The sequence below is a fragment of the Mytilus edulis genome, chromosome 1 (genome assembly GCF_963676685.1).
Source record: "Mytilus edulis chromosome 1, xbMytEdul2.2, whole genome shotgun sequence".
Classification (NCBI taxonomy): domain Eukaryota; kingdom Metazoa; phylum Mollusca; class Bivalvia; order Mytilida; family Mytilidae; genus Mytilus; species Mytilus edulis.
Genome location: NC_092344.1, coordinates 107,007,724 through 107,035,644, shown reverse-complemented (window position 1 = coordinate 107,035,644; position 27,921 = coordinate 107,007,724). Strand labels below are relative to the sequence as shown.

At 31.9% G+C, this 27,921-nt stretch overlaps 1 protein-coding gene across 1 annotated transcript in view; it reads left to right on the top strand.

Moving 5' to 3' along the window:
- LOC139499146 (orexin receptor type 2-like) overlaps positions 1–27,921 on the top strand; it is a 70,314-nt gene that overhangs the window by 5,225 nt on the left and 37,168 nt on the right. The window contains exon 2 of the mRNA XM_071287830.1: positions 14,799–15,475. Within this exon, the coding sequence (XP_071143931.1) occupies positions 15,068–15,475 (408 nt within the window). The 5' untranslated portion in view covers positions 14,799–15,067. The remainder of the gene's footprint in view (positions 1–14,798; positions 15,476–27,921) is intronic.

Here is a 27,921-nt window from a genome sequence, read left to right as displayed (position 1 = left end):
AGAACTGACATGCTAGATATGCCGTAGTCCTTTCGCCTTGACATTCTGGAGTGCAAAGACGAGTGCATTTGCAGTGCATAGTTTATCAATAAAAAAAAGTAATCGATTGCCTTTATAATTAAAATGTATATAAAACAAATGGTTTCAATTCAAGTTATTTTCATTTTTTATTTGTTTATAAAACTAAAGCTTTACATCTTTTATCTAAGAAAAAACAATTAATCCTTTCTTCGGAAAAAAAATCAATCCTTTAAAATTTATTGTAAAAAGCCATCTGAACAACATGCATTCCAACGTTTTTATTTTGGCTTACGTCTTTGAGTGTGTAACGTTAGGTGACACCAGTATATCGTGCGACGTTTCACACCATATTAATATCATAGTGTGAAAAATCTACACGAAAATTTGTATTTTGGTGACATTAATCAATTTTTATTAAAACCCTGGTCTGTTAATGGGTCGGATGAATAAAACCCGGTCTGTAAATTGGTCTGTTAAGAGTTATGAATGGCAATAAAAGTATAATTAGATTGCTATAAGGGGTGTTATGGGATCAAATGGGTAGGCTCAAGAAGAGTGGCTAAAATATACGGAAACAACATGAACAATGCATCATAAATTTAGACAATGGACATTGAAAATTGATAAAAATGATTTTAAAAAGTGTAATATTAAAGAAATATTAATTTCATCCAAGAATGGTCGCATATGTATATCATGTGGATTCTGTTTCGTTGTTGTGAATGACACCAATTTGTCATCTACATTCAATTGGTAACCAGTATATAAATCAGAGATTGACGTCGTAATGTAACTTAACATCAGTAAGTAAAATATATTGGGATGCTAAAATATAAAGACTAAGGAAACAATATTGAATAAACTAAATAAAATATAGAGAAAAGTGACATCACAATTTAAAGAAAACAGAAATAAACAACACCCTCAATCCGGACCCTCATGATAACACACGATAATCGGGATGGAAACGCAGAATATAGAATATTAGATAAGGAAAGTAGAGAGTGATGAATTGGTAAGAGAAAAATAATAATGGTTTAAGAATATAGACATGAAACACCCCTTTTCACTATTTAGACCCTCGTTGGGTCGGAATAGAATGAATTAAAACTTTAAATAACCAAATGCAGCTGCATTCGCTCCTATCCATTTACTTCTTTAGAATGATTAGTAAACAACATATGATCAATTAATAGAACAAAAGAACCAATTGGATGATGCTGACGAATTAGGGTTTAACAGTGGCAAATATCATCTACATTTGAGAACGACAACACGTTATATGTACCCTGTGTTGTATTAGACAGACACTTTCAATCGGATTTTAGAACGTGTTACTTTGAACAGACACAAAAATTAAGGCTGATTGAAAATGATTATAATGAATTCATGCATATTCCAGCGGCCAATACATATCACGCTACATTGAAGTGACACACCCTTCAATAAAATGCAAAGAAAGTCAAAATAAAAATACTCTTACTAGAAGGATACTATTGCACCGTATTGTCACTTTTGTTTTACTCAAGTACATCTTATTCTTAACTTTTTCAATAAGAAAATATAAAGGTAGCAAATCTATTGTCGTAGCTAAATAACTCTTAACTGACACAATTTTAACTGTCCAACCGATTAAGAGACTTTATTCCCCTAATATTTACTAAAACGTGGTATTACGTTATATTACAGTTATGAAATATTTACTAATGTCAATTTATTTTTTAGAACCAAAGTACTATTTTGTGTCCTTTAAATGAAATCTAAAATTATTTGTTTCGCCTTTTATTAAAAAAAAACTTGTGTGCGTATAGGTATAAATACCACATACTTGCGCGACGCCTTTCAGTTTTACTGAAAACTGCGAAGACTATGAAATGTTTTTACAGGTGGAAAATGTTCTATGATAGATATCATTTTGTCAGACGCTTTTCTTTTTTTGATTTGGTTCTTATAATATGCCAAAAATATGTATATTTAACAGAGTTTAACATTAAATTGTGCCATATACTCTTAACAGACGTATAATCGACCCGATTAACAGACCAACCGACCATATTATTAGTTACATAGTGTGTTAGTGCTTACCCTGTATATATCATATTAGGTCACTAGCACACTATCTAACGAATTTATCTTACCGACTATCTTTATTTGTTGAATTTAGACTAAAGTTGTCTTATTTGCTATCATAACACATTTTTTTATTTCTGTATTAAAGTGTTCAATTTTAAGAACCTTTTTCAATTGGTCTGCACTAAACAACTAATGTAAACGATAAATATTTATTATCAACAACCTTGATATTTACAATATTAAACAGAACTTTAATAGTTTTAAATAATCAAACAGTGTCCAAGTCGTAAATCCACAACTAACCGTGTATTGAAATAGGCCCCGCCTCCCTACTAACCTAATATTGAATATACACGGTCTCCAGGAGGTCGCTTTTAACCACTCATATTCCTAGAAATGTATAGGAGGCAAGATAAAGCCGCATACTCAATATAGATTAACTGACCAATATCTCGATTAGTTTTTGACATTTATACCTGTCATGTTTTTATGTTTCGTTAACACATTGTTGTCAATATAATGGAATTGTATGCTACTGACTTAAAAGAGAGAGGTTTGGCTAGCTATAAACCCAGGTTTAATCCACCATTTTCTACATGTGAAAAGGTCTGTACCAAGTCAGGAATATGACAGTTGTTATCCATATGGAATTTTCTTTTTGAATTTTCCTCGAAGTATTTTTGTGATCTTACTTTTCACTATGTCCTTAGATCAATATAAATGTAAAAAGAGAAACGACATCAAAAAGCCGAGTTAAAGATAGATTCAATTACACATATCAGTTAAGTTTCGGAGAATTTCATGTTCATCAGTATTTTGATTTGGTTATAAAATTAATGACATTTCATCATTTGGAAAAAAAATTATAGGTATCATGAAATGGTATTTGAAAGATGACATGTGTAATTTCTATAACAAGTTTGGTGTTATTTTACAAGAAGGCACATTTTTTAGATAATTGCTTTTGATCTTGGAAAAACAATCATTAACTAAGTCATCATAGAAGATTATTTATGAAATTTACAGTTTAAAGACAACTATTTCTTTTGAAATTATCTTTTAACTATATCTTTAAATAAAATGTACCGGTAGATGATATTAAAAAAATATTTACGGAGGCTTGACATCACACAGCTTATCCAAAATGCCACTAAAATAACAGAATACTCTGACTCTCTATTTAAAAAAAAAATGATAATAACAATAGATAATTAAAGTCTTATTTTGATGACTCCGAAGTGCTTTTCTAGATCTACTTTTATGAGCTTGTCTGTAATGCAATATTGTTTTTTCTTCTAAGTTTTGCATATTCTTCATAATGTGTGTTAAGTTTAAGATCGAGATTTAAGGGCGAAGGTTAAGTAACAAAACAAAAAAAATTATCATGATAATTAATAGTTATCCCATAAGGACGCGGTGTGTCAGTGTAAGATCATCTCGATGGCCGGAGGCCAGAGGGTGATCTTACACTGACACACCAAGTCCGAATGGGAGAACTATTTTACATCCCAGCTGTTTTATATTAGACGAAAAACCATTTACAATTCATAAAATCTAGTTTAGAACGCCACACAACCATTATAATATACTTTATATATTACTATATGATGTATACCCTTTATGAGCCCCTAACACGATGAGTTGATATCAAACAATGTCAACTCGCCACACTGGCCAATCGGCCCACACTATATCGCCACTTTATGAAATAATCGCCCAACTCTTGTAAACGACTCGACCAACTTTAAAAAAGTGTAAAATCAAATTACACAATCAGTCTGACAACTCATTTATTTAACGAAAAGGATTTAAACCCCACTGAGTAAAACTCATCCAACTCGACCCAGTTATAAAAATATCTTGCTTCCTTTAAGTATGTCAAATTTCTGATAGTTCGTATCCAGTCGTCCTGGAGTAGTGGTATGTGTCGTGGCTTAATATGCTAAAAGTCTTGAGTTCGAATCCCAGCATATACACTGGATTTCGTCTACGTGAATTTTGATAGATAGTCTTCTCCGTATAATTAATTATAAGTTTTATACTGGATTTGACATTCCCGCCAAAATGTTACAGAACAAAGGAAAGTATGTATAACAAAGAAACTTAAACTGGGGTGATCTGGTTGGGGTGATCCGGCTCAGATCACCCCTGTTAGAACAAAGGAGCTGGGATGTAATGGTTAACCCATCATATTTAAATATACATATGTTTCTAAAGTCAGTAACTCTTTGTTTATGTCCAAGGGCTTTTGTCCTTGCGGAATTTTATTTTTATGGCAGATCTTTGAACAATGAAGATTGCGTAAGTTGTTCACAATTTGTATAAAATCAGTACGGTCTGATCTAAATATATAGCATAGTCACTTCAATGCTGTCTAATGTTGAGGACTAGCTTTATTTAAAGAGATTTTCAAGGTTTTATTTTTTCTTATTGACGTAATTGCACATTTCTGTTGATGCTTTAACAAAGAAATGAAACAATAAAGGGGATCTACAAAATCCAGACCAAGAAACAGCAAGTGCATCAACACTAAATGCATATGCAGGTGTGCATGCATCAGGTGTCATGCGATTGGAAATACTGTTTTAGCAAGTTTCAAGACCAGGAACATGTCAAGGCTATAAACAAGAAAACGATAATGAACAAATCGCATCTATAAAACAGTAAAATATCTCCGAACTTTAAAAACAGACAACGCTTAAATTATGAACTGCGTCTAAATTAAAAACAACTAATTAATATAAAGAAACGGAAAAACTAAGCAACTACTAAAAAATATGAAAAGTGAGTAAAAGGTGGATTTGAAAAATGAAATAAAATATACTCACACTAGGAACCTAAAAATCAAATAGAACGTGTGGTGTCCTGTGTTTAAAAAATGACTTAGTACAAATCCCTGCCCTCCACGCGAGAATCTAATAGTCCTTTATTATATAGTTTGAGTCTTGCTCATAGTTGAAGGATGTATAGTGCCTTTTTCGTTATTAACATAATAGTCATTATGATATCTTGTAAATAGATGTCTCGTTGGCAATCAATCCACATCACGTGATTTATAATAATAAACAGTCCGAGGTGTACAATTATTGTTCGCAGTCTTAACAAGACAAACGGAAACGGATACAAGGTAGGAACAAGAATATTACCCTGATACATTTTAAACTGAATATTCTATTTCCATCTTACACACGAGCCTCTTCAGTAACATCATTAAAAAAAATGAAAATGTTAGAAATATTAATCAGCATTAGACAAAATGTACTGGAATGTTTTACTTGAACGCATTGCATCGTAATCTCCTTCTGAAGAACAGTTTGTTGGGTATCTTTTTCGCGTGCAGCTGTTTTAGATAAATGGAAGTCGGAATATAGTAATTTGTTGAATCAATAGATTTCAACCAAGGTTTCTGAAACTCAAAATCATGCATATACGAAAAATACTTTTAATGACTTTTTATTGACGGAACCCATTTCGTTTGCTGAAACAGCTAATGTCATTGACAAAGCAAAGAAAGGCAAATCTGCTGGTTTTGATAATTTACCAGTTGAAGTTTTGCAAAATAATTGCTCAACTTTGTTTTTGTACCATTTATTTGATTTTTGCTTTAGGTTCCAAAAAACGCCAGAATTATGGAACAAAATTATTATCAATCCTATACCTAAAGCAAACATGACAGATCCGCGCGACCCTTTGTCTTACAGAGGAATTGCATTAGCTTGTGTTTCCTATAAGCTTTATTGTAATATTTTAAACGAAAGGCTTGTGCAATTGATAGATGACAATAACATATTAGTTGACGAACAAAATGGTTTCCGTCAAAATCGAAGCACTATAGACCAATTGTCTTCTCTTACAAACATGATTGAAGTCAGGAAGAAGCTTCGTAAATCTACTTTTTGTGCGTTTGTTGATTTTAAAAAGGCATATGATACCATCAATAGAAATATACTATGGTCCAAGTTAAATGTAATGGGGGTGGCTGAAAATTTTTGTGCTGCTATACAGTCTATTTATTTAAATATATTATGTTCAGTACGATTAAACGGCCATTTATTAGAATGGTTTAATGTTAACAGTGGTCTTAAACAAGGATGCACATTATCTCCCTTGTTATTTAATTTATATATTAATGACCTAGTTTCATTCTTGAAATCATATGAGTGTGGTATTTATATTGATGATGAAAAAGTTTGTATTTTGCTTTATGCTGATGATGTGGTTTTACTTGCAAACGATGAAAAAGAATTACAAATTCTGTTAAATGCATTAGATATATGGTGTGGAGATAATTGTATGACCATTAATTTCAAAAAGTTTACATCCCAGCTCCTTTGTTCTAACAGGGGTGATCTGAGCCGGATCATCCCAACCAGATCACCCCAGTTTAAGTTTCTTTGTTATGCATGCTTTCCTTTGTTCTGTAACATTTTGGCGGGAATGTCAAATCCAGTATAAAACTTATAATTAATTATACGGCGAAGACTATCTATCAACATTCACGTAGAAAAAATCCAGTGTATATGCTGGGATTCGAACTCAAGACCTTTAGCATATCAAGCCACGACACATACCACTTCACCAGGATGACTGGATACGAACTATCAGAAATTCAACATACTTAAAGGAAGACAGATATTTTTATAACTGGGGCGAGTTCGCAGACTTTTACTCAGTGGGGTTTATTAAACCCTTTTCGTTAAATAAATGAGTTGTCAGACTGATTGTTCAATTTGATTTTACACTTTTTTAAAGTTAGGCGAGTCGGTTACAAGAGTGGGGCGATTTTTTCATAAAGTGGCGATATAGTGTGGGCCGATTGGCCAGTGGGGCGAGTTGACATTGTTTGATATCTACTCATCGTGTTAGGGGGTCATAAAGGGTATACATATTATCGTAATATATAAAGTATATTATAATGGTTGTGTGGCGTTCTAAACTAGATTTTATGAATTGTAAATGGTTTTTCGTCTAATATAAAACAGCTGGGATGTAAAATAGTTATCCCATTCGGACTTGGCGTGTCAGTGTAAGATCACCCTCTGGCCTCCGGCCATCGATATGATCTTACACTGACACACCGCGTCCTTATGGGATAACTATTAAGTAATATTGTGCATTTTAGAACACCTTCTGTTGATAAGTCACATGTTGAATTTAAATGTGGGAATGATATCATTTAATATTCTACTACTTATACATATTTAGGTTTAGTTTTAAGTGAATTTTTAGATTATAATGTAACTGCTAAAGCTGTTGCAGCTTCTGCAAATAGAGCACTTGGCCTTGTTATAGCCAAGTGCAAAATCTTAGGTGGTGTTACTCATAATGTCGTTTCAAAATTGTATGAGAGTTTGGTGCTTCCAATTGTTGAATATGGTGCTGGTATTTGGGGTTGCAAAAATTTTTCTTTTATAAATGCCATCCATAATAGAGCTTGCAGAATTTTTCTTGGCGCGGGTAAATATACTCCAAATGCTGCAGTTGCAGGGGATATGGGGTGTCTACCTATCTTTCAAAAACAATGGCAATGCTTAATTCGACTATGGTGCCGTTTGAACAATATGAGTTCTGATCGTTTAAACAGAAAAATGTTCATGTGGGCAGACATTATGAGTAAAAAACATAAGTGTATAAAAAATTGGAATTTTTATGTAAGGAAAACGTTTTCTGAGTATAATGCAGAACATTTGTGTATCATTACAGATTATGTTGATAGTACCTCAGTTGTCAATACTGTTATGTCTAAAATGTTTAGTAAATATGTCGAACAGTGGCAAGGCAATTTACAATCGGAGAAAGCTTTATCTGGTAAAGGTGGTAACAAACTCCGTACATATAATCTATTTAAGAACAGTTTTGAAACGGAAACTTATTGTAAAATTCCAATGCCATTTTCGCAAAGGAGTTCTTTTGCCAAATTTCGATGTGGTGTAGCACCACTAAGAATAGAAACGGGGAGATTTGAAAAATTAATTTTAAAAGATCGAGTCTGTGATAATTGTATGAATATTTTAGAAGATGAAGCCCATGTTATTTTATCGTGTCCTTTGTATGATGATTTTAGAAAAAAAATTATTTGATGAAGCAACACATTTTAATAGTGATTTTATGTCTTATGATGATAAACAGAAATTAGTGTTTTTATTTACAGATAATAATATGATTCGTAGCTGTGCCAAAGCCTGTAATCTTATTTTAAATAGACGTAGAAATGTTTTATACTGTAAATAATGTTAATGTCAATATGTTTTATAATAGATGCATTCTTTATATAATTTTTAATGTTATAGTCTCTTTTAATTCTGTACAGAATGGCTCTCTTTTTATATTTATATATTTTTACATTTAATGTAATGTTGTATTATATATTATTGAGAGATGAGACTTAAATAAAATAAAATATTGAATTGAATTGAATTGATTGCAGGAATTAGTTCAATCTGTTTATCTATGACGTGTTAAGCAGTTGTCAAAAAGAGACATTAAATAAACGTGACAAAGTTTAAACGAATTGAAAATTCCATCACACCATGATTACAATAAAATAGAAATGATAAAAATCCTTTCTAAAAATACAAATAACTGTATTATCCCTCGCCTTGTAATCACGTCGTCTAATACTTAAATGAGACATATACATATTAACATGAAAACGATTAAACTATAAAAAGATTAATCACACACAACCCATTAAATATTTTACATTCATGTATCATACCTAGACCAAGCATTCAATAGAAATAAAAAGCTGTAATCAGGTACTGCCAAATGCGGTAAGAACAGTACAGTAACTGATAGCGTTGGTAATACACATAATTTCAATACATATTCGAGGTGAAAATTAAAACTGAATTTTATCAGGTTCAGTTATCTACCTTTTTGCAGTGTATAAAATGAAACTAAAAATGGCTAATACTTGAGTTACAGGAGATTTCTTGTTTTCCATTTATATTTACACTGATAGTTTGGTCTTTTCTAATCAAAATGCTCTCCCATATAACTAATTCAAAAGGCTTTGAAAAATAACATCCGGAAATTGGGGTTCTCGATGGACTTCAGTTTCGTACTTTATTTGACAACTAAAACCTTTTATATTTAAGCATCACTGATCTGTCTTTTGTAGAATAAACGTGCGCACAGAGTGGGGTATCTAGGATTGGGTTTTATTCTACTTCTTTAGATTTACAATTGTACGCTCATTACGATTTTCACTATACCGTATCTGGCACGACGTTTTGAAATTTTTGGTTTTTAATGCTCTCTAAATTCGAATTTGAGTTTGATTTCTCGCTAATTTGATTCGAGCGTCACTTACAAATCTTATGTAGAAGAAACCCTTCGTCCGACTATTATATGCTTTGTGTCTATAATTAGCTTTGGAATCAAAGCAAATCTAGTCGCATCTCTTTTCCATTGCGATCCGTTCTTAACATAGTAATTTTCTGTGACAAATGACACGATGAAGCTAAGGCGTCTTAAGTATGACCACTCCAACCAGCAGCTTGCATTTAGCGATAATGTTTAGTTGACATATTAATCGGAAATTATTACCAGAACAAAAACACTTCAACTACATTGCTTACATATATTTTTATAAGTATTTGGTAAATCAATTTACTGCACAACTGTTATTTATATGGCAGTGGCTATTTGACCGGCACCGGCAAAATAGCAAATTTGTTATTTAGCCGGCTCTGATAAAAACTATAGCTCACTGGAATTAAAATGTAAGAACAATAATTAAATATCAAAATCTTATATTTAAAAACTTTTGTTACTGTTACTCATATTAACACTTAAACTTTTAACTATCAAATTCAATATATTCTAAAAATTAAACTCTCCTTTAGAAAAAAACATTATGTACCTGTATATGACATAGGGCAAATCTTATATATTTGAAAATTCACGAAAACTAGTTTCGCAAGAAGAAGAACGAGATACAGCTCAACAAGAAGAACACCTACTGGATTCCAATTGTTGAGGGTGGCATGTTTCGCACATGTTTTTTCCACCAAATATCAAGAAACCTGGAAGGCCAAAAGGTTTGACCCAAACTGTCATGGGCGAACTGTCATCGATCGTTCTTCCTAAAAAGTGTACCCGTAAAATCCATATGGTAAAAACAGCAGTTGTGTACAATTTCATGAGAAAAGTTCCAAAGAAATGGGATTTTTTTTTTTATATTAGACTGGTTTGTTTAAAGCGATTTAGCAAAAAATGCTGTAAATAACAACATTTTAATAACAGAGGAACAAGTTGATTCAGCAAGACCTGAACTTTTAACTGCCTCTTGTTTGGACTCAATTGTAAATATTGATTTAATCAAAAAGTATTGTCAAAAAGATGCGTGGGAAGCTATTAAGAGTGTATTTAAAGAGAAGAAAAATTCTATCTTCATATATAACATATTTTTATGCACACATAATGCAGATTCAAAAGAAGCCAGTGTAATTTGTAGTGTCTGTTTGGAGTGGCAACATTTGGGCTTGACTAAAACAACTTCCAAAGGCAAAGAATTGGTTTTGTAACAATTGCAAATGTTAAATCATGAGTCCATTTGAAATTTATAGCAAACAAATTTTAATACTGTGACGTCTGTTTTTAGCTGCGGAACCGTAGCTCTTAGGTCCTTATGTTATTTTTTGACTATTTGCGGACCATGCGGAACCGTAGCTCTTAGGTCCTTATGTTATTTTTTGACTATTTGCGGACCATACTATTGCGGACCATAGTATGGTCCGCAAATAGTCAAAAAATAACATAAGGACCTAAGAGCTACGGTTCCGCAGCTATGATCCGCAAATTGTCAAAAAATAACATAAGGACCTAAGAGCTACGGTTCCGCAGCTAAGATCCGCAAATAGTCAAAAAATAACATAAGGACCTAAGAGCTACGGTTCCGCAGCTAGTCTGTTTTATGATGTAGGTTTACATAATACTATTTTTATCACACGGCAGGATATTTAACCATAGATTTCACACAGATTTGAAAATCAACTTTTTTATAAATATTTAAAACAAAATATATTTAGTAATGTATATACAAATGTGTTTTCATGCTTTTAATTTATATCATAAAGTTATAAATTATCTACTTATGAACATCTTCAATATTTTATTTTTGAATTGTACTGTAATTTTAATGCTTGATATTGTCATGATTGTGATCCGAGACTTATAGTAGTCTCAGTTGTGATAAAATGATTTTAAATTATTATTAAGATTTTTTATTCTCTACTAATCATGTCAATGAACAATTTATTCAGTGCCGGTCAAATAGCCACTGCCTATTTATATACATGTATGCCCCACATTTTCATTGATAAAAGTAGACGGCCTCAACATTACAACAGGTTAACCTTTTTTACATTGAATACTAGTAGTCTCATCCACTTCAAAACTGCGTTCAATCCAACGGAGTCTAAAAATATTAAGGCTTAATATATTATCAGAATCCTAAATGCTAACACAATGAATTATCAAAGAGATCATAATTAATGGACAATTAAGTAAATTAATTGGCCATTTTGGTTTTCGACATCTTTACTAACTAGATATTTTTGCTTAGATGGTTCTATTGAACATGTTTTCTTATATAACATTATATCGTACAAATGACGCAGATCACAACCTAATGATACACTGGCGTAATGTAATTGTAGTGTTTCCCTCCAAAAAAAATCTTATGATGGTTGATATTTAAAGAACATAAAAAGATTTGACGTTTTTATTGATTTCTTAAATTGTTTCCTACTTAAAAGTAATGCTTATTTTCGTGATGTTTTCATTCTTAACATCCTTTGACTTATACAGCATTTCTTTAGAGTATTTTTTTATGTCCTTGTAAAAGTAAGATTTATTTGCCTTATCAAATTGCACTTCAGTGTCTGAATAATAACTTGCAGGAACAGTGACACTTCGGATGATTTCATCCTCTTCAATACAAAATTAAACCATTCGAATGATTTCACATCATTATAATACCAAGGACATTAACCATTCGGATGATTTCACCCTCGTAGCACCGGACATTACGGATTTTAGAGACATTTACTGTGTCAAAACTAGGAAACACTCAGAAGAAGGCTTCTTATTCATCTTCCCCATTTCCATTCTCAATTTTATTCTTATCAACTTTAAAAAGGACCCTTATAAGGGTGTCTCCAAGGAGTTACACAATGTATGCATAATCATTGTACTACATTTTTGTATATATAGATAAAACACGTTTTGCAAGTCTATTTTATATTCAAATATGTATTTTATTATATGCTTGCGTCCGTCTTTCCCGATTCAGGTTTTAAAAAAAATTGGTCAAGGTAGTTTTTGATGACGTTGAAGTCCAATCAACTTGAAACTTAGTTCACTTGCTTCCTATAATATGATCTTTCTAATTTTAATGTTAAATTAGAGTTTGATCCTAATTTCACCGTCCACTGAACATAGACAAGATGTAGAAGTACTGAAACACGCGAAGGACTATACGACCAAAAGTTGGGATAAAACATACATGTAATAGCAAACTTCGTCTACGGTGAACTTTTTAAATGTTTTTGAAACATCTATCTTAACATGCATATAGTTATGACTAATCTAAACTAATAAAACAGTGACACGGTTTTCTGGAAAGCAGATCACGAGACATGTGCCTAAACACCTTGCAGTATTTTTGTAGAACTTAGCTTAAATCACGACGCGTCCACTGATATCTGAATTATTTTAGTTTCAGGTTTGATTTTGCCTAAAGCTTCTACTGCTGAATGATAAAAAAAAAACATCAGCAAAGCCATTCTTTTTGCAAATATTTATTTTATGAAAAAAAGCATGTATCAATGAATTGCTCACAAAATAATGGTAACTTTACGCATGACACTGAAGCCACACGACAGGAAATCTGATCTGTGCAGTGTCGTTAACCAAGACAATCGACGATTAAAGTCACTCTTAAATGTTACCCTGAGAAATGTGCAAGCATTCATTTGCATTCGGAGTGTGTACTCCTTGAAAAGGAGATTATTCTAGAGGATTGTAACCTGTGAGTTTAGTGCAAAAATAATCTTTGTTGTTACAAATAGTTAGAACGAAAGTAAGACGGTCAATTCTAAATTACAAAGATTCCCATGTGTATGCTTGTTCTTGACAAGTAAACCTGAATTCGTCAAACACAATAATGACTTATCAATTTAGTCACAAAATTAATTCAACATTGAATGGTAATAATTCGGCCAAATATTAAGAAATTTCTGATAGGCTAATGGGCAAAAATTCCATCAATGGTTCATTTTACATCAAATTTTGTTGCATATGGAATGACCTGTTATTGAACCCACACTTGATATAAATTTCTTGGTTTGTTTCATATATATTCCGTCATTATATTTTTCAAATTTTAAATCTCTCATCCGCAACAAAAGCTACACGAACAAATCATTTCCGTGTCTGTATGTTTAAGTTTGTAGATTCAATAGACAAGATAACATTTAAATATCCTCATGCTGTTGTGGTTAAAAATATCAAACTCCTTGGAGAATGTTTCTGAAGAATTCAGTAAAGCTTGCAATCAGATTGAAAACCGATGAAAACATTCAATATTTTAAATTGAATAGAGTAGACGGATAGGCAGACTGATGCCATGAGTTAAAATTTTCTAATTATAAAGCAAGGCACTAAAATTTTGAATTCCAAAATACTAATAGTAGTAGAAAAAGGAAACAATAAGCGTTATTGCTAAGGACGATACTGACATGCGCGGTAAATACAAAGTAAAAGGCAACCAAACGATACATGTTACTTTTTATATATCAAACAGTAAATCCTCGACAAATCTTATCATAAAGAACAAAATAAAATAAAAAGTTTAAATGCAGACATACTAATTTCACAGTGAAAAATAACTATCTAAAACCCAAGGATTCTAGTATGAAATATGAAGCATGGCAGAAATACTTAAAAGACAACATGAAAATACATATTTCGCTGGTGTTTGAATCAGAATATTTATTACATTTCAAACAGCAATCCTTAAATAAATATATTTACAAATTGGTTTCGACTCTGAAAATAACATGCCTTTATCTGTTTTATCTTCCACATTTTCGTTGCACCAGAAAACTAGTAACATGTCAAGCTAAATGCATTGACTACTTGGCTGTTTGAGTGATACAGACATGGAACTCAATCATTATAACTGGAGACTGGTACATAGCATAACGTGCTGTGGCAGAACCCGTCTTCTGTACTGAAAACTATCTATTTAATTAAGTAATCACTGTAACTGAAAAATTTGAAATCAGATTAGATCACAAAAGATTAAGATCACAAGTAACAAACTAGTACAGACGTTATTACATTATAAAAATCTTAATTTAATTCTCTTCCTACTTTCTATCTCTCACAATTATATTTTAAATAGATTTACAAGTAATATTAAAGACAATCTTTATATTTGATTAATATTACAGTAGCAGAGTTGAATCGATTCCACCTAACGATTACCAATCAGTGTTATAGAATGACCGATACATGTCCAACCCTCTCTCCCACGGGTAAATATACAATATATACCAAACACCAATCAGCATCTTCGTGTACAATAGGATGTAATTGTTAATATCTTATTTTGTTTTTACCTTAGCTACTTAACTAATGGAATTGTTACAATCCATACCAATTAAAATAAAAATAACTTTGATGATTTTCAGGTATTTTAGTGTTGTGATAGAAAGCTGCTTCCTCATTTAACTTAAGCAATTGAACTGTACACATCTCAATATATCATTGATGATCATATCTGAGGAGGATTACAAAGGAAAGACATGTGTTACTATCGCATTAACTATTATCATTTTGTTCTGCTTAATTTGTACTCACTAAAGAAGAAAGTGTTTTAACAGAAAAATGATCTTCAAGACGAAAGATTTTCGGTATTTGAATATATAACAGATCTGAATTAGTCTCAACAGCTTTTAAAATGTCAAATAATATATCTACTGCCGGAAACTTTTCGTCCGGTATCACCGAGATTATGTCTCAAAATACTGTACAAAATGGAACAATATGTTATCTAAATTACTGTGGTGAACAATTGGACGGCATCAGAGAAGAAATGGAGAATTATATTAAACCAGCTTGGTATGAATGGATTGTAATTATCATTTATATAATAACATTTCTAGTCGGGCTGACCGGAAACGTTTTAGTATGTTTTGCAGTATGGAGAAACCGACAAATGCGGACTGTTACTAATATGTTTATTGTGAACCTTTCCGTCGCCGATTTGGGTATTATAATTATATGTTTACCTCCGACGTTACTGGTGGACGTTACTGAAACCTGGTTTATGGGTCTAGTTATGTGTAAACTAGTTTATTTCCTCATGGTGAGTATTAATTTAGTTTAAATTATTTCTGTTCTTAAGTTTCCAAACATTAAAGCATTAAGACTGCCGCATGTTTGCGCCTGTCCCAAGTCGACAGGCTCTAGCCTTTGATAGTCTTGTATGATTTTTACTTTTTTATTTATATGTTTCGGAGTTTAATTTGACGTCCATTATCACTGACCTAGTACACATTTTTGGTAAGAAGGAAGCTGAAGCAAGATTCTGGGTATGGGATCTCTTGGTGGCCTTCGGCTTTTTCTTTTCTTTGGTCGGGTTGTTGTCTCTTTGACATATTCTCCATTTCCATTGTCAATTTTATTATATCATCCGATTTAGATTTTGTAAATGCTATTTCAAATAAACCTTAATTCTTGCAGGAACAATTCTGTTTACTTCTAATGTCATTTTATACAGGAAATAAGGAAAATTCCAATGCATATTTTGCTGTTAATGGATTGCGTTTTAAACATAATAAGAATCAATTAGAATATAGAATACCTTTAAATGACTAACAACAGAGTAAACAGAAATATAATGAAGTTTAATATCATAACCTTCGCGTGTTAATATTGCCGTTCCATTGAAATACCAATAACATACCACATATAAAAACACGATTGTTGGAGACAATATAGGCTATCGTATAGGTTTTAGAAAGTCATTTTATATACACGGCCTGGAATTGTTGAATAATAGCTATGTTTTCTTATATATTAGTTCTACTAGTCTAGTGTTATTGTTGGCAAGTCATTCCTTAGTGTACTATGCATCAGTACTTTCTTTTACATGTATCAAATTGTCACTCATCATATAACGTTCCCTCGTTAACGAAAACCAGTATATCGTGAAACGTGCACGGTTACAATATTCTAGCAAACATACCTTCAGTTATTTTGAATGTTTCACCTAACACAGAAAGATATATTTTTCTTTAAGCATTTTAAAATTCTGAATAAAAGGGCTAGTTTTCAGCTCCATGCTCGTTATTTGTCTCTATCTTTTCGAGTAGCTGAACGATTTAAGTTCAAATATAAGAATATCAAATTACTATTTTCTTCTTTAAAGTAAAAGTTACCAATGAAAAAATTTTCGATTCAGATCGCAAATGTCATTCCAAAGATTTTTCAAAAATAAAAGTCTTATTAGCTGGTAACTCATTTATTACAATGTGCTACTTTTATGTTAGTAAACTATGTAGAATAAAATGATATAAATTTAAAAAACAAAAACACAAGCACAGCACGATTATTTTCATTTTGGTCATAAGTATATATTAGTATGGCGTTCATTATCACTGAACTAGTATATATTTGTTTAGGGGCCAGCTGAAGGACGCCTCCGGGTGCGGGAATTTCTCGCTACATTGAAGACCTGTTGGTGACCTTCTGCTGTTGTTTTCTTCTATGGTCGGGCAGTTGTCTCTTTGGCACATTCCCCATTTCCATTCTCAATTTTATGCTTAGTAGTAATTATGATAAGAATGTACTGGTAATGTTGTGTAATGTGTTCAGAACTAAAGAGGTTTTACACATATAACAGTGCTTTCCTTATTCGTTATTAGGTTAAAAAGTTCATGAAATGTAGTTCAAAGGTTACGGATCCACTTTAAACATATTTTTGATCTTCATTCCTCACAAAATTCAAAAAGTTTGCTATACTGTCACATTTTTAGGATATAACTAAAATATTAACTGCTCTCCGAAGACGGATAACACACTAAATTTAGATTATGAACGTGTTACATCACTATTTATCGAATGTGTGTCAGAGTAGCTCGTTTAAAACTCATGCGTCTTGACGCTGTGCAACTAGGCTGATATGTATCCGGAGTAGCTGTTAAAAACACAAGAGCTCTGACCCTTTGCAACTGGACTGGTATCTATTTGATTAGCTCGTCTCAAACTCTTGAGATCTGTTAATGCGATATATAAATGTTATGCATCAGAGAAGCTCGTGTCAAACTCGGATTTCTTACGCTGCCCAATACACGAATGAAATTTTTCAGAAAAAACTCATAGGCCTGCCCGTGCGCTACATGACAAGTATATGTCAGAGTAAATCCTATCAGCTTCTGCGCGCTACAATAATGGTGCAAACGTATGTTCCATGTAAGCTCTAGTCAGAATCACAATCTCTGCCCCTGTGCGACAGATATGGTATATATTATACTTGCTCTTGTAACGTATTAATCCAGACAATAGTTCGTTCTTTGTTGTACTATTACGACACTTTCCCAGGTTTGGAAGAGGGTTGGGATTCCGGCTAACATGTTTAACCCTGCCAAATTCTGTATGTATGTGCCTGTCCCAAGTCAGGAACCTGTAATCGAGTGGTTGTTGTTTTTTGCTGTGTTACATATTTGTTTTTCGTTCATTTCTTTGTACATAGATTTTTCGTTTGAATTGTTTTACATTTGTGATTTCGGGGCCTTTAAATTTTATAGCTGACTGTGGTATTAGTTTTGCTCATTTTTGAAGGCCGTACGGTGACATTTTCTTTAGTACATAGATTAGGCCGTTAGATTTTTTCCGTTTGAATTGTTTACATTTCCGATTTTGGGTCCTTATTTTTAGCTGACTATACGGTATCATACTATTAGCTTTCCTCATTGTTGAGGCCGTACGTTGACATGTACTTGTAGGTTTGTGTGTCATTGTTTTTTTGCTGTGTCACATATTTGTTTTTCGTTCATTTCTTTGTACATAGATTTTTCGTTTGAATTGTTTTACATTTGTGATTTCGGGGCCTTTAAATTTTATAGCTGACTGTGGTATTAGTTTTGTTCATTATTGAAGGCCGTACGGTGACATTTTCTTTAGTACATAGATTAGACCGTTAGATTTTTTCCGTTTGAATTGTTTACATTTGCGATTTTGGGTCCTTTTTTTTAGCTGACTATACGGTATAATACTATTAGCTTTCCTCATTGTTGAGGCCGTACGTTGACATGTACTTGTAAGTTTATGTGTCATTTGTCTCTTGTAAATATTTGTTTCATTGGCAATCGCTACATATCTTTTTTTATATTTAGCTTGTGTTACGCTTTCTAGTTGTGAATGGCAAAAACAAACTAACTCCCATCAGGCTCATGTCAGCTAAGTGATTATGCTAAACCCAAACTGATGAGTTTATACTTTCAAAGTCAAGTTTCACATCATACTTCATTGTTTTAGTCTTTTTCTTTTCATCAGTTAAAGTCTTCGTTATAATTAATCATGCTTTCAGTTACTAATTCTTCATAACAAAAAAAATGATGAGGCAACCCATCAAAATTGTAATTGAGGTGGCTATATATATGAATAACATGAATTAACTTTTCGATGTTTGTCTTGCTATTAATATTAAAATTGTAGAAAACAATCTCATCTACGTTATAAAAGATTTATTCAGAGAAAAATTGTCTGGTTTGTTTGGAAAGACATTTATTGTACCCACGGAACACGTGTGCAAAACTAATACAATAGCTGTAATCACTGTCTGTTTTATATTAATCTGTCAATACTCGTAATGTGTATATACGTTTGTAACTTTAAAGGGAGATTTGTAGAACGTACGATGGTGTCTACGAAACTAACTTTCGGCTTGTACTTTGTAACAATCGTAGAATAACTTTACAATGTTTAAAAACGTAAACTTGATTGTTATAATATAATGTGAAGTTCTGGTACTGTCCAGTGAAGGCTTGGTTGTAATTTTGCACTGATTTAACACTCGGGCTACAATCGCTGTTTCTACTGTGGAATTTAATCGCATTTACGTTGTTTGTATTTTCAAGATGAAGATGAAAATTTAAACATAGTTAAAACATGCTGTTAGCTTTCAATTAAATACGTAATGAAATTTTGCTATTCAACAAATTGTAGCCATACATTGGACAAATTAGTGCATTCTCAAACTATTTCTTAACAAGTAAATTGATTTGGGCATATAATGCCATTAATTGGTTAGGCTTAGAACATTACAATTATAATACAGTAATTAGTTATATAGGAACAAGGATTACTTCGTTAAGTGTATGGCGAGTTACTAGTACAAGAGTTGACATAAAGAAAGTGCTCTGTTTAAATATTCAACAGACAGAACGATTGTGTACCTCGTGACTTATAAATTGTATGATGCATACTTTCGTGTTTAAATATCTTTTTTGCAAAGTGTTCATAATATGTATGTCACCGTTTAAGAGTATTCAACTCTTCCTTCAATTTTCTTATCAGATTCTTCAAAATTCCAGGAAAGATTGTATACGTATATACATTGTGCGCCTGCTATTTAAAACTGTTACAAGAGTTTTTAAATAGTCCTGATTTGAAATTTAATCATTTCGAAGCACCATTTTCAAACAGCAATGTTTTTAGCAATCAGCTTCTGCAGTCATGGTCCTGATTTGAAACTTAATAATTTGGCAACACCATTTTCAAAGAGCAATATTTTTAGAAATAAACTTCTGCAGTCTTTAACCAAATCAATGAAACTTTATATCCAACTTTTTTTGCATTTTATATTTTTATTAATTTCTTAATGCTCTTAAGGACCATTTTCCAATTTTGTAAGAAAAACATGTGAAACCAGACCATTTTGATCTTTGGTCTATTATTCATGTCTAATGTTTAAAGATAACATCTGAACGCCTCTGGTTGTCATAGTTCTACAACCTATTGTCTACTCTTGTCTTATAACCGAAACCATTATTATTTTAGATTAGTTTAATTACAATGTTGTAATTTTTGCTCTTTAGCTTTGTAAAATATTTAATGACATACTTTACTGTTATTACATAATGCACTTATGTATAGTGTTACAATGTGTCTACGTCACTGTATGTTTATGTCTTGGAATTTTCCTTTGTTCTCTAAAATAAATATCAATATTTTTGTGATTTTATAATCCTTCCTGAAAATGCATTTAAAGCTATATATGGCTATAAATAAGAAAAGTTAATTGAAATAAACAAAAGGGAACTTTTCGAAGCATATTCTGATTCAAAGGCAGTAGAAACTATTAAAATAGACCTGTGACATTATATTTCAATTAGCAAAGTAAAGACAATAATCAGGTGTTTTTTTTTACTTTAATGTGCACAGTATTTAAAAACTTTTTTCTATGGGTTCCTACAATGGTTCTTTAACTTTTAAGTGTTTTTGAGGCTTAATCATAACTTGTTACGTGTGTGTCATAACATTTCCCTGAATACGACAGTATGATTGAAATATTGTTTTTGTCTCTTCATCTAGATTTTAGATTTTTGATTTGGATGCAGATTTGGTAAATTGCCACAAATGCAAGTCGCATCGCTTATTGCAAGCATGGATCTTTTTTTGTGATTCGTATAGATGTCCAGTATCACAAAAATTTATGTAATGTAGGCATTATTTTAATATATTGTTCATGTTGTAAAAAATTCTTTTCGTCTATTACATCATGTTGTGTCAATCTTTTTTGTATTCTTGCACATGGAAAATTGTAACAATGTGGCGCAGGATCTGCTTATCCTTCCGGAGCACCTGAGATCACCCCTAGTTTTTGGTGGGGTTCGTGTTGTTTATTCTTTAGTTTTCTATGTTGTGTCATGTGTACTGTTGTCTTTTTCATTTTTAGCCATGGCGTTGTCAGTTTATTTTCGATTTATGAGTTTGACTGTCCCTCTGGTATCTTTCGTCCCTCTTTTACAAGTTTTGAACAGTTTGAATAAAAAGTAAAATACAAAAAATACTGAACTCAGAGGAAAATCAAATCGGAAAGTCCCCAATCACATGACAAAATCAAATGACAAACACATCAAAAACGAAAGGACAACAACTGTCATATTTCTGACTTGGTACAGGCATTTTCAAATGTAGAAAATGGTGGATTAAACCTGGTTTTAAAGCGCTAAACCTCTCACTTTACACGACAGTCTAATCAAATTCCGTTATATTTACAATGATGTGTGACTAAACAGACATAGTAAATAAAATAGTCAAAATATGGGTACAGCAGTCATCATCGTGTACAAATTTTAAAAGAAAAAATTTAGCGTGTCTGACGTCAGAAAATTTATACGTCACATATTTTTGTCGCTCAATGTTTATACAAACAATTTTAAAATTTCACATGGGCATGTTAGCATAAAGGGTTAAAAATTCAAAAGTATGTAAGAATTTTTTTCAGAAATAGACCGAGATTTGAAATAGTCCAAAAATTCTAAAGAATTTATAAGAATCCTCAAATGGTTCATTTTACTACGTGTTTAAATAATTTTGACGTGTGTGGTTCCACATATTTTCTAATTTATAATAGAACGTAAATGACGTATCCATACGAGGAGTTTAATAGCCCTTTTCAACTGATTTTTATATTTTACTTTGAAAATATTTTGCATACAAATATAACCGCATTGAACCAACTGAGATTAAATTACAAGTTTTGTTTTTCAAGACAGATGCCATATCAATAGTTGTAAAAAGAAAGATATGTATAAATAAATCAGCTGATGTGAAGCTGGTAAATAAATGAAAACAGATCATGTTGAACTTCATAGTTTTATTATTTCCTTTGCTCAATATTGTTATAACCGTCAGTTATCTTCAAATATCCATATGACAAATTTTAAAATCTCAATATTTTCTCAAATTTATGCGACAAAAACGTAATGATTCCTCCGGGGATTTATTTGGTTTTTAATCTAGTATAAATTGGCAGTAATGTCCAGTTTTGAAAATGCAAAATTTCAAATCGTATTACAATTGAGATGTGCTGTTTTTTGTTTTTCTCTACAGAATGCCAAATATTGTGAAATTCAGTCATTAAAAAACTTTGCACAATTGAAAATCAATGTAAGTTATGACTACATTTATTTTGCAATTGACATCACCTATATATGTATTGTGAATAACAGTTGATGGCCAAACTCTGTAATATTGTCTGAATATTTTATGATTAATTATCTCTAAATATGCTGCAAAAATTTATCATTATGAACTTACTTTAAATAAACCAAATATAAACAGTAATAACTGTCCTAGAATTTGATATTTAAGTTTCACACGCGAACCTCTATATATAAATCTAAGACAAAAGATACAATTTTGTTTTGTTTTATTGTTCAAACATTGATTTCGTTATCAATATATTAAATCAAAAACTGAATAGTATGTTATAAAGCTACGGACATCAATTGACCGGCTTTCGGTCTAACACTTATAAAGTGGGGCGCTCATATTCGCCGGGGACACAATTTCGCCGTTTTATGATTTTGAGGTGTAAAAACTTCATAGCATGGCTGAAATGGAAGAAATATTCCGGTAAAATCTTTAATATAACAAATATGTTATTTTTTAAACTGAGACAAAATTTCGGCACTTGCTGCAAAAGACCGAAAAACGGACTACGATTTTCGGCCAATCTCCTTTATGAAAAACACGATTTCAAAGTATTTCTTGGTAATTCTTTTGACTGATTGCCCTAACTTTCATTTCTTTACACCTTTGAAATGTCTGCTGTTCATCTATAATGAAATTGATTTGATGAATATTGTTTAAAGCTGCAGTTATCCGATTTTAAATAGATGTGTAAATACGGCGAATATGTGTCCCCCTTTGACAAAACAGCAGGAAATTTCAAACACCCTTTAATCTAACTTTTCAGATGATTTTTTTTCAAACGCACACGTTTTCAAACTAAGAATATTTTGCATTTGAAGTTATCTTCATATAGAAATATCACTATACTTCAAAAAAATAAAAACCTGAACATAAACTGCAGAAAACATGGAAACAGTTATCAAAGGTACCAGGATTATAATTTAGTACGCCAGACGTGCGTTTCGTCTATATAAGACTCATCAATGACGCTCATATCAAAATATTTATAAAGCCAAACAAGTACAAAGTTGAAGGCCATTGAGGCTCCAAAATTCCAAAAAGTTGTGCCAAATACGGCTAAGGTAATCTATGCCTGGGATAAGAAAATGCTTAAAGTTTTGTAATATGGCGAAAATGAGCACCCCACTCTATATATAAAATTAAGGAGATGTGATCTGATTGCCAATGAAACAACTATCAACCAATTTTCAAATGAAGTAGATATTAGTAATGATATGCAACAGTGCTGGTTTCAACAATAAGAAAAACCAATACCATAAAGTTGGTTAAAAAAGGTTTCTACATGAAAATTATGAATCAAATCAATTTATAAAATTAACGGCCTAATTTATGACAGACGTGAACCAACGACAACCACTAAACTATATGGTTCTTGCTTGGGACAGGGCATACAGAATTTAGCAGGATTAAATATGTTTGTGAGCGCTCAACCCTCCCCTTATCTGGGACAATGGCGTTACAGCACAACAATAATAAACCATTAAAAATCAGTTAAAAGCATATCTATCTGTTGGTGTGATGGGTACTTATACATCCCAAATCCACAAAACAAAATGACATTAAGTACAGATCTGAGAGTACTAGTAGGTAATGACAGCAGGCTCAAAGCTAATTACAATTAATAAAAAAAAATCATGTATCTATGACTAAAATGTCAATCTCTACAGAGCCAACATCCAATTGATTTAGCGTACATGATCTTGCGTAATGCCAAACTATAGGTATCGATCGATTGTAGTACCGATAAAGTACATATGTATAATACTTAGTATGGTTTTAATATTTACTGATAACAAAATCAATATGTATACAAATAAAAACAAAAAGTTTTGTACATATATTTCTATACTCATCATCGGTTTTGGTCGTTGTTGAAGGCCGTACGGTGACCTGTAATTGCTAATTTCTACGTCATTTGGTCTCTGATATTGCAAAGCTGGACCATCCTACAACATCACCTGATATTAACTACTAATGTATGAAGGATAAATAGATTCTGTCATTTCACTTTCTTTTCGATTTTGATATTAGTACAAAAACAGGATTACAAGGTACTCATTAAATTTTGAATAATCATGGTTTAAATTGTGGGGGTGGGGGGGGGGTCTTAAAAAAAGAATATCCAATTGTTATTTGCTTATTTGCAGAGATATATAATCGTTGCTAAATATATTAATATATATTACACTTATGACCATTATATAGTGCCACATGTGGAGCAGGACCTGCATACCCTTCCGGAGCACCTGGGATCCCCCCAGTTTTTGGTGGGGTTCGTGTTGCTTAGTCATTAGTTTTCTATGTTGTGTCATGTGTACTATTCTTTGGCTGTTTGTCTTTTTCATTTTTAGCCATGGCGTTCTCAGTTTATTTTCGATTTATGAGTTTGACTGTCCCTCTGGTATATTTCGCCACTCTGCTATACATACTAAATAAAAAGAAATAGCTGCACATTTAAAAATACAAATGTTTTATTTAAAATGGTATGGGGTCTAAAATCAAAATGAAAGAATTTGTTCATACTTTGCCAAAACGTAGTATCTATTAGTATATATGGTCAAAATATAATAAAAATGATAGGTCACCGAGCATTTTCTCAAGCTACAGGTTGTGACAGATTGACACATATTGTATGGATTATACAGGAATAAACACCATTTTGTGATTAGAAACTAAACAAAATGATAGAAATTTGGAAAAGATAGTTTTCAAACAATGCTTTGAGAATATCAAAAGAAAAGATAGGGTCACCGTACGTTTTCCCGGCTAAAATACAAAATAGGAAAATTCCATGCAGATTCCTTCTGGAAATGCAGTTGTAGAGTTACCTCCCCTTAAAATGCCAATTTAAAAACAACCAAAAAATTATCTACACTTGTAAAAATATTAATATTTATAAGTTATATTCTTATACATTTGTTCTTTTAAATGAAAATTCACATTATAAATCTGCATCCCTGCATCACATTTTGCTAACTTGATAGAAAATCTGAACCTTAGGTTCTGTATTTTTTACAATCCAAAATGGCGAAGGACACCCATACCACCTGATAACAATATATAAAAATGGACTTACATTTGGAAGTGAAGACGTATGCCTCTTTTTCTGTTCAGAGCATATTCAGGGTGTGACGAATATAGCAGGTACTTCTTGCCCTTCCCAGGTATCTGAAATTATTCCTGTGAAATGCGATTCGTGTTTCACAATCTGTGTTATTTTGAATAGCGATAAACTACTGTCGCCTTTATTTATTGTGTAGTTTCTGTATAATGACTTGTTATTAAAACGAGTCTTATGCAGAGGGGACGCGCATCTAGTATATGGGCCTGGTATAATTGATCTTTTTCAGTACATTGGTTTTAATGAAATGTTTATGCAATTCATATTTAAAACACTTTATGTTTCATGCGTCTGATGCTCATATCTGGATTAACCCCCTTCACAAACAATTAAAGCGGAATATTTAAAAAAACAAAACTAAAACAGTTGAAGAGCTATATGACCAAAAATGTCTTACCAAACATGATAGCCAATACATCTTAGGTCAACTTTGTCTAAAGGGTTTGAAAACTTAGTAAAGTAATAACAATCAAATGGACACTATATGTTTTTCTGTATAAAAGCATATTTCAGGGAAAGAACAAAGTATTAAGCCGACTCAACCCCATCACATTACACCCTAAGGAAATGAATACATCGTATACTATATATAGCTAAACTGTCGATCTTAATTGCTATTTTAGGAGATAAAAGAATTGCAGGTATAATTTAATGTTGCTTTGTCATCAGTGTGAATTGTATCATTACATTATATAGGTATTTTATTCTAGATTTTATGGACATCAGTTGGGAAAAGTATTTTATTATAGTTTTTATGACATCATTGATAATAGTGTTTCATTTTAGTTTTAAGGACATCAGTGGAGTATAATAGATTTTAAACTGGGTGTATTGAAAATGTGTTAATAAATGATCTACTTTGGGAACGCTTTAATAATTGTAACGAAAGATTCCCTGAGTGATATTTACTAGTAATGCTTCATCAATGCATGCCTATCGACAAACCAATACCATTCTACACAAGGAATCCCTATGTGTATAATTTGATTTTTTTCCTGAAGAACTGATCATGTAATTGAAACCAAATATAACGGAATTAGTTCTTGTTTGGTACATATCGAGTATAGCTGCACGCCGACCAACTAAGCACCTTTTTTGCAGCGTCAAAAAATGAAATATGGAGAAACATCGTTTTCTCAAATGCTGATCAACCTGTTGAAACCAATTACTTCAAAATTGTTTCGTGTGAGATACCTTTTGAAAATTTTGTTATTTCTACCGATTGGAAAATAATATTAAAGGAGAAATCTAAAGAAAAGTCTTTGCGAAACGTCCAAATAAGTTACAATAAAAGTGAATTGAATGAGTTTTTGATTATTGTAAACAAACTTATTTTCGCGGATACTTTTTTTCGCGGCTATTGAGTTTCCGGTTTCCAAATTGTTTTATGTAGTTTAATACGGAAAGATTCAAGTTGTACATATTCGCGTTATTTTTCTACTTGGGAAAGTCACGAAAGTAAATCGCTCGCGAAAATTAGTTGGTTTACAATATCGAGTTTTGTGGAAATATGCTGTCGACTGTTCATCCAATATGGTCGACATAGAAGGGTTTGGGTTTAAATACGAATCTATAGCAAATGTGTACAATAAGGTTCATAGAGTACTGACATGACTTTGAATATCCTTGGCCGGCATGCAAAATTTGTCTGGTATTTTATGAGCAGTTCAATATTTCAACAGTTTGATCTTTTATTTTTTTTAGTCATCTTAATTTTGCTTTACATTTCGATTATTTTTTGTCTGAATATTATATATTTAATACTGACATTTTCCGAAGATACAGTTAATGCCGCCAATTATGCACCACTAAATATTTTCTCTTTAGTACATGCACTTTAATATAGAAAACTACTTAGTAACATAATGGACTAGTTATTGTAGCCAGTTATTACACGTTGTAATCATTGTCGATCTCTTTAGATCAATGTAGTTTTCTAAGACTAATTTCGTGCACTTTTCACCAATAAAACTATTTGTTTGCGGATAACGTCGTCTATGGACAGGTCATTCATTTGATCGTCTCTTTCCCCACTGTTCTTTAATAATTTAGATCAGTATGACGGTACATGTGCACGCAAGAGTTTAATTAATTAGCTATTTTGCAGAAGGTGACGAACAGCAGTGACAGCTTTGTTCAATAATGTCTTAGTTATACCTGCTAAGGGTGTAATGAGAATTCTGTTTCCTATACATCCACTTTATGTCTTTTCGTAGGTGTATAATACATTGTTAAGTAGTTTACTACCTACTTCTATTTACAAACTCAGACGACGACCGCCAAAAGACCCGAACATGGTTGTAAGCCAGACAACTTTGAATTTAATAAATATTTTAAGTATTTAACGCAATTGTATGTGACAATAACAGTTACTGCTTATTTAAATTTTGTATTTTGAAATAACGTATTATTTTCTTGAATATAAGCAGTGTTCACTATCATCAGTTTTAAAATTGAAGTACTTA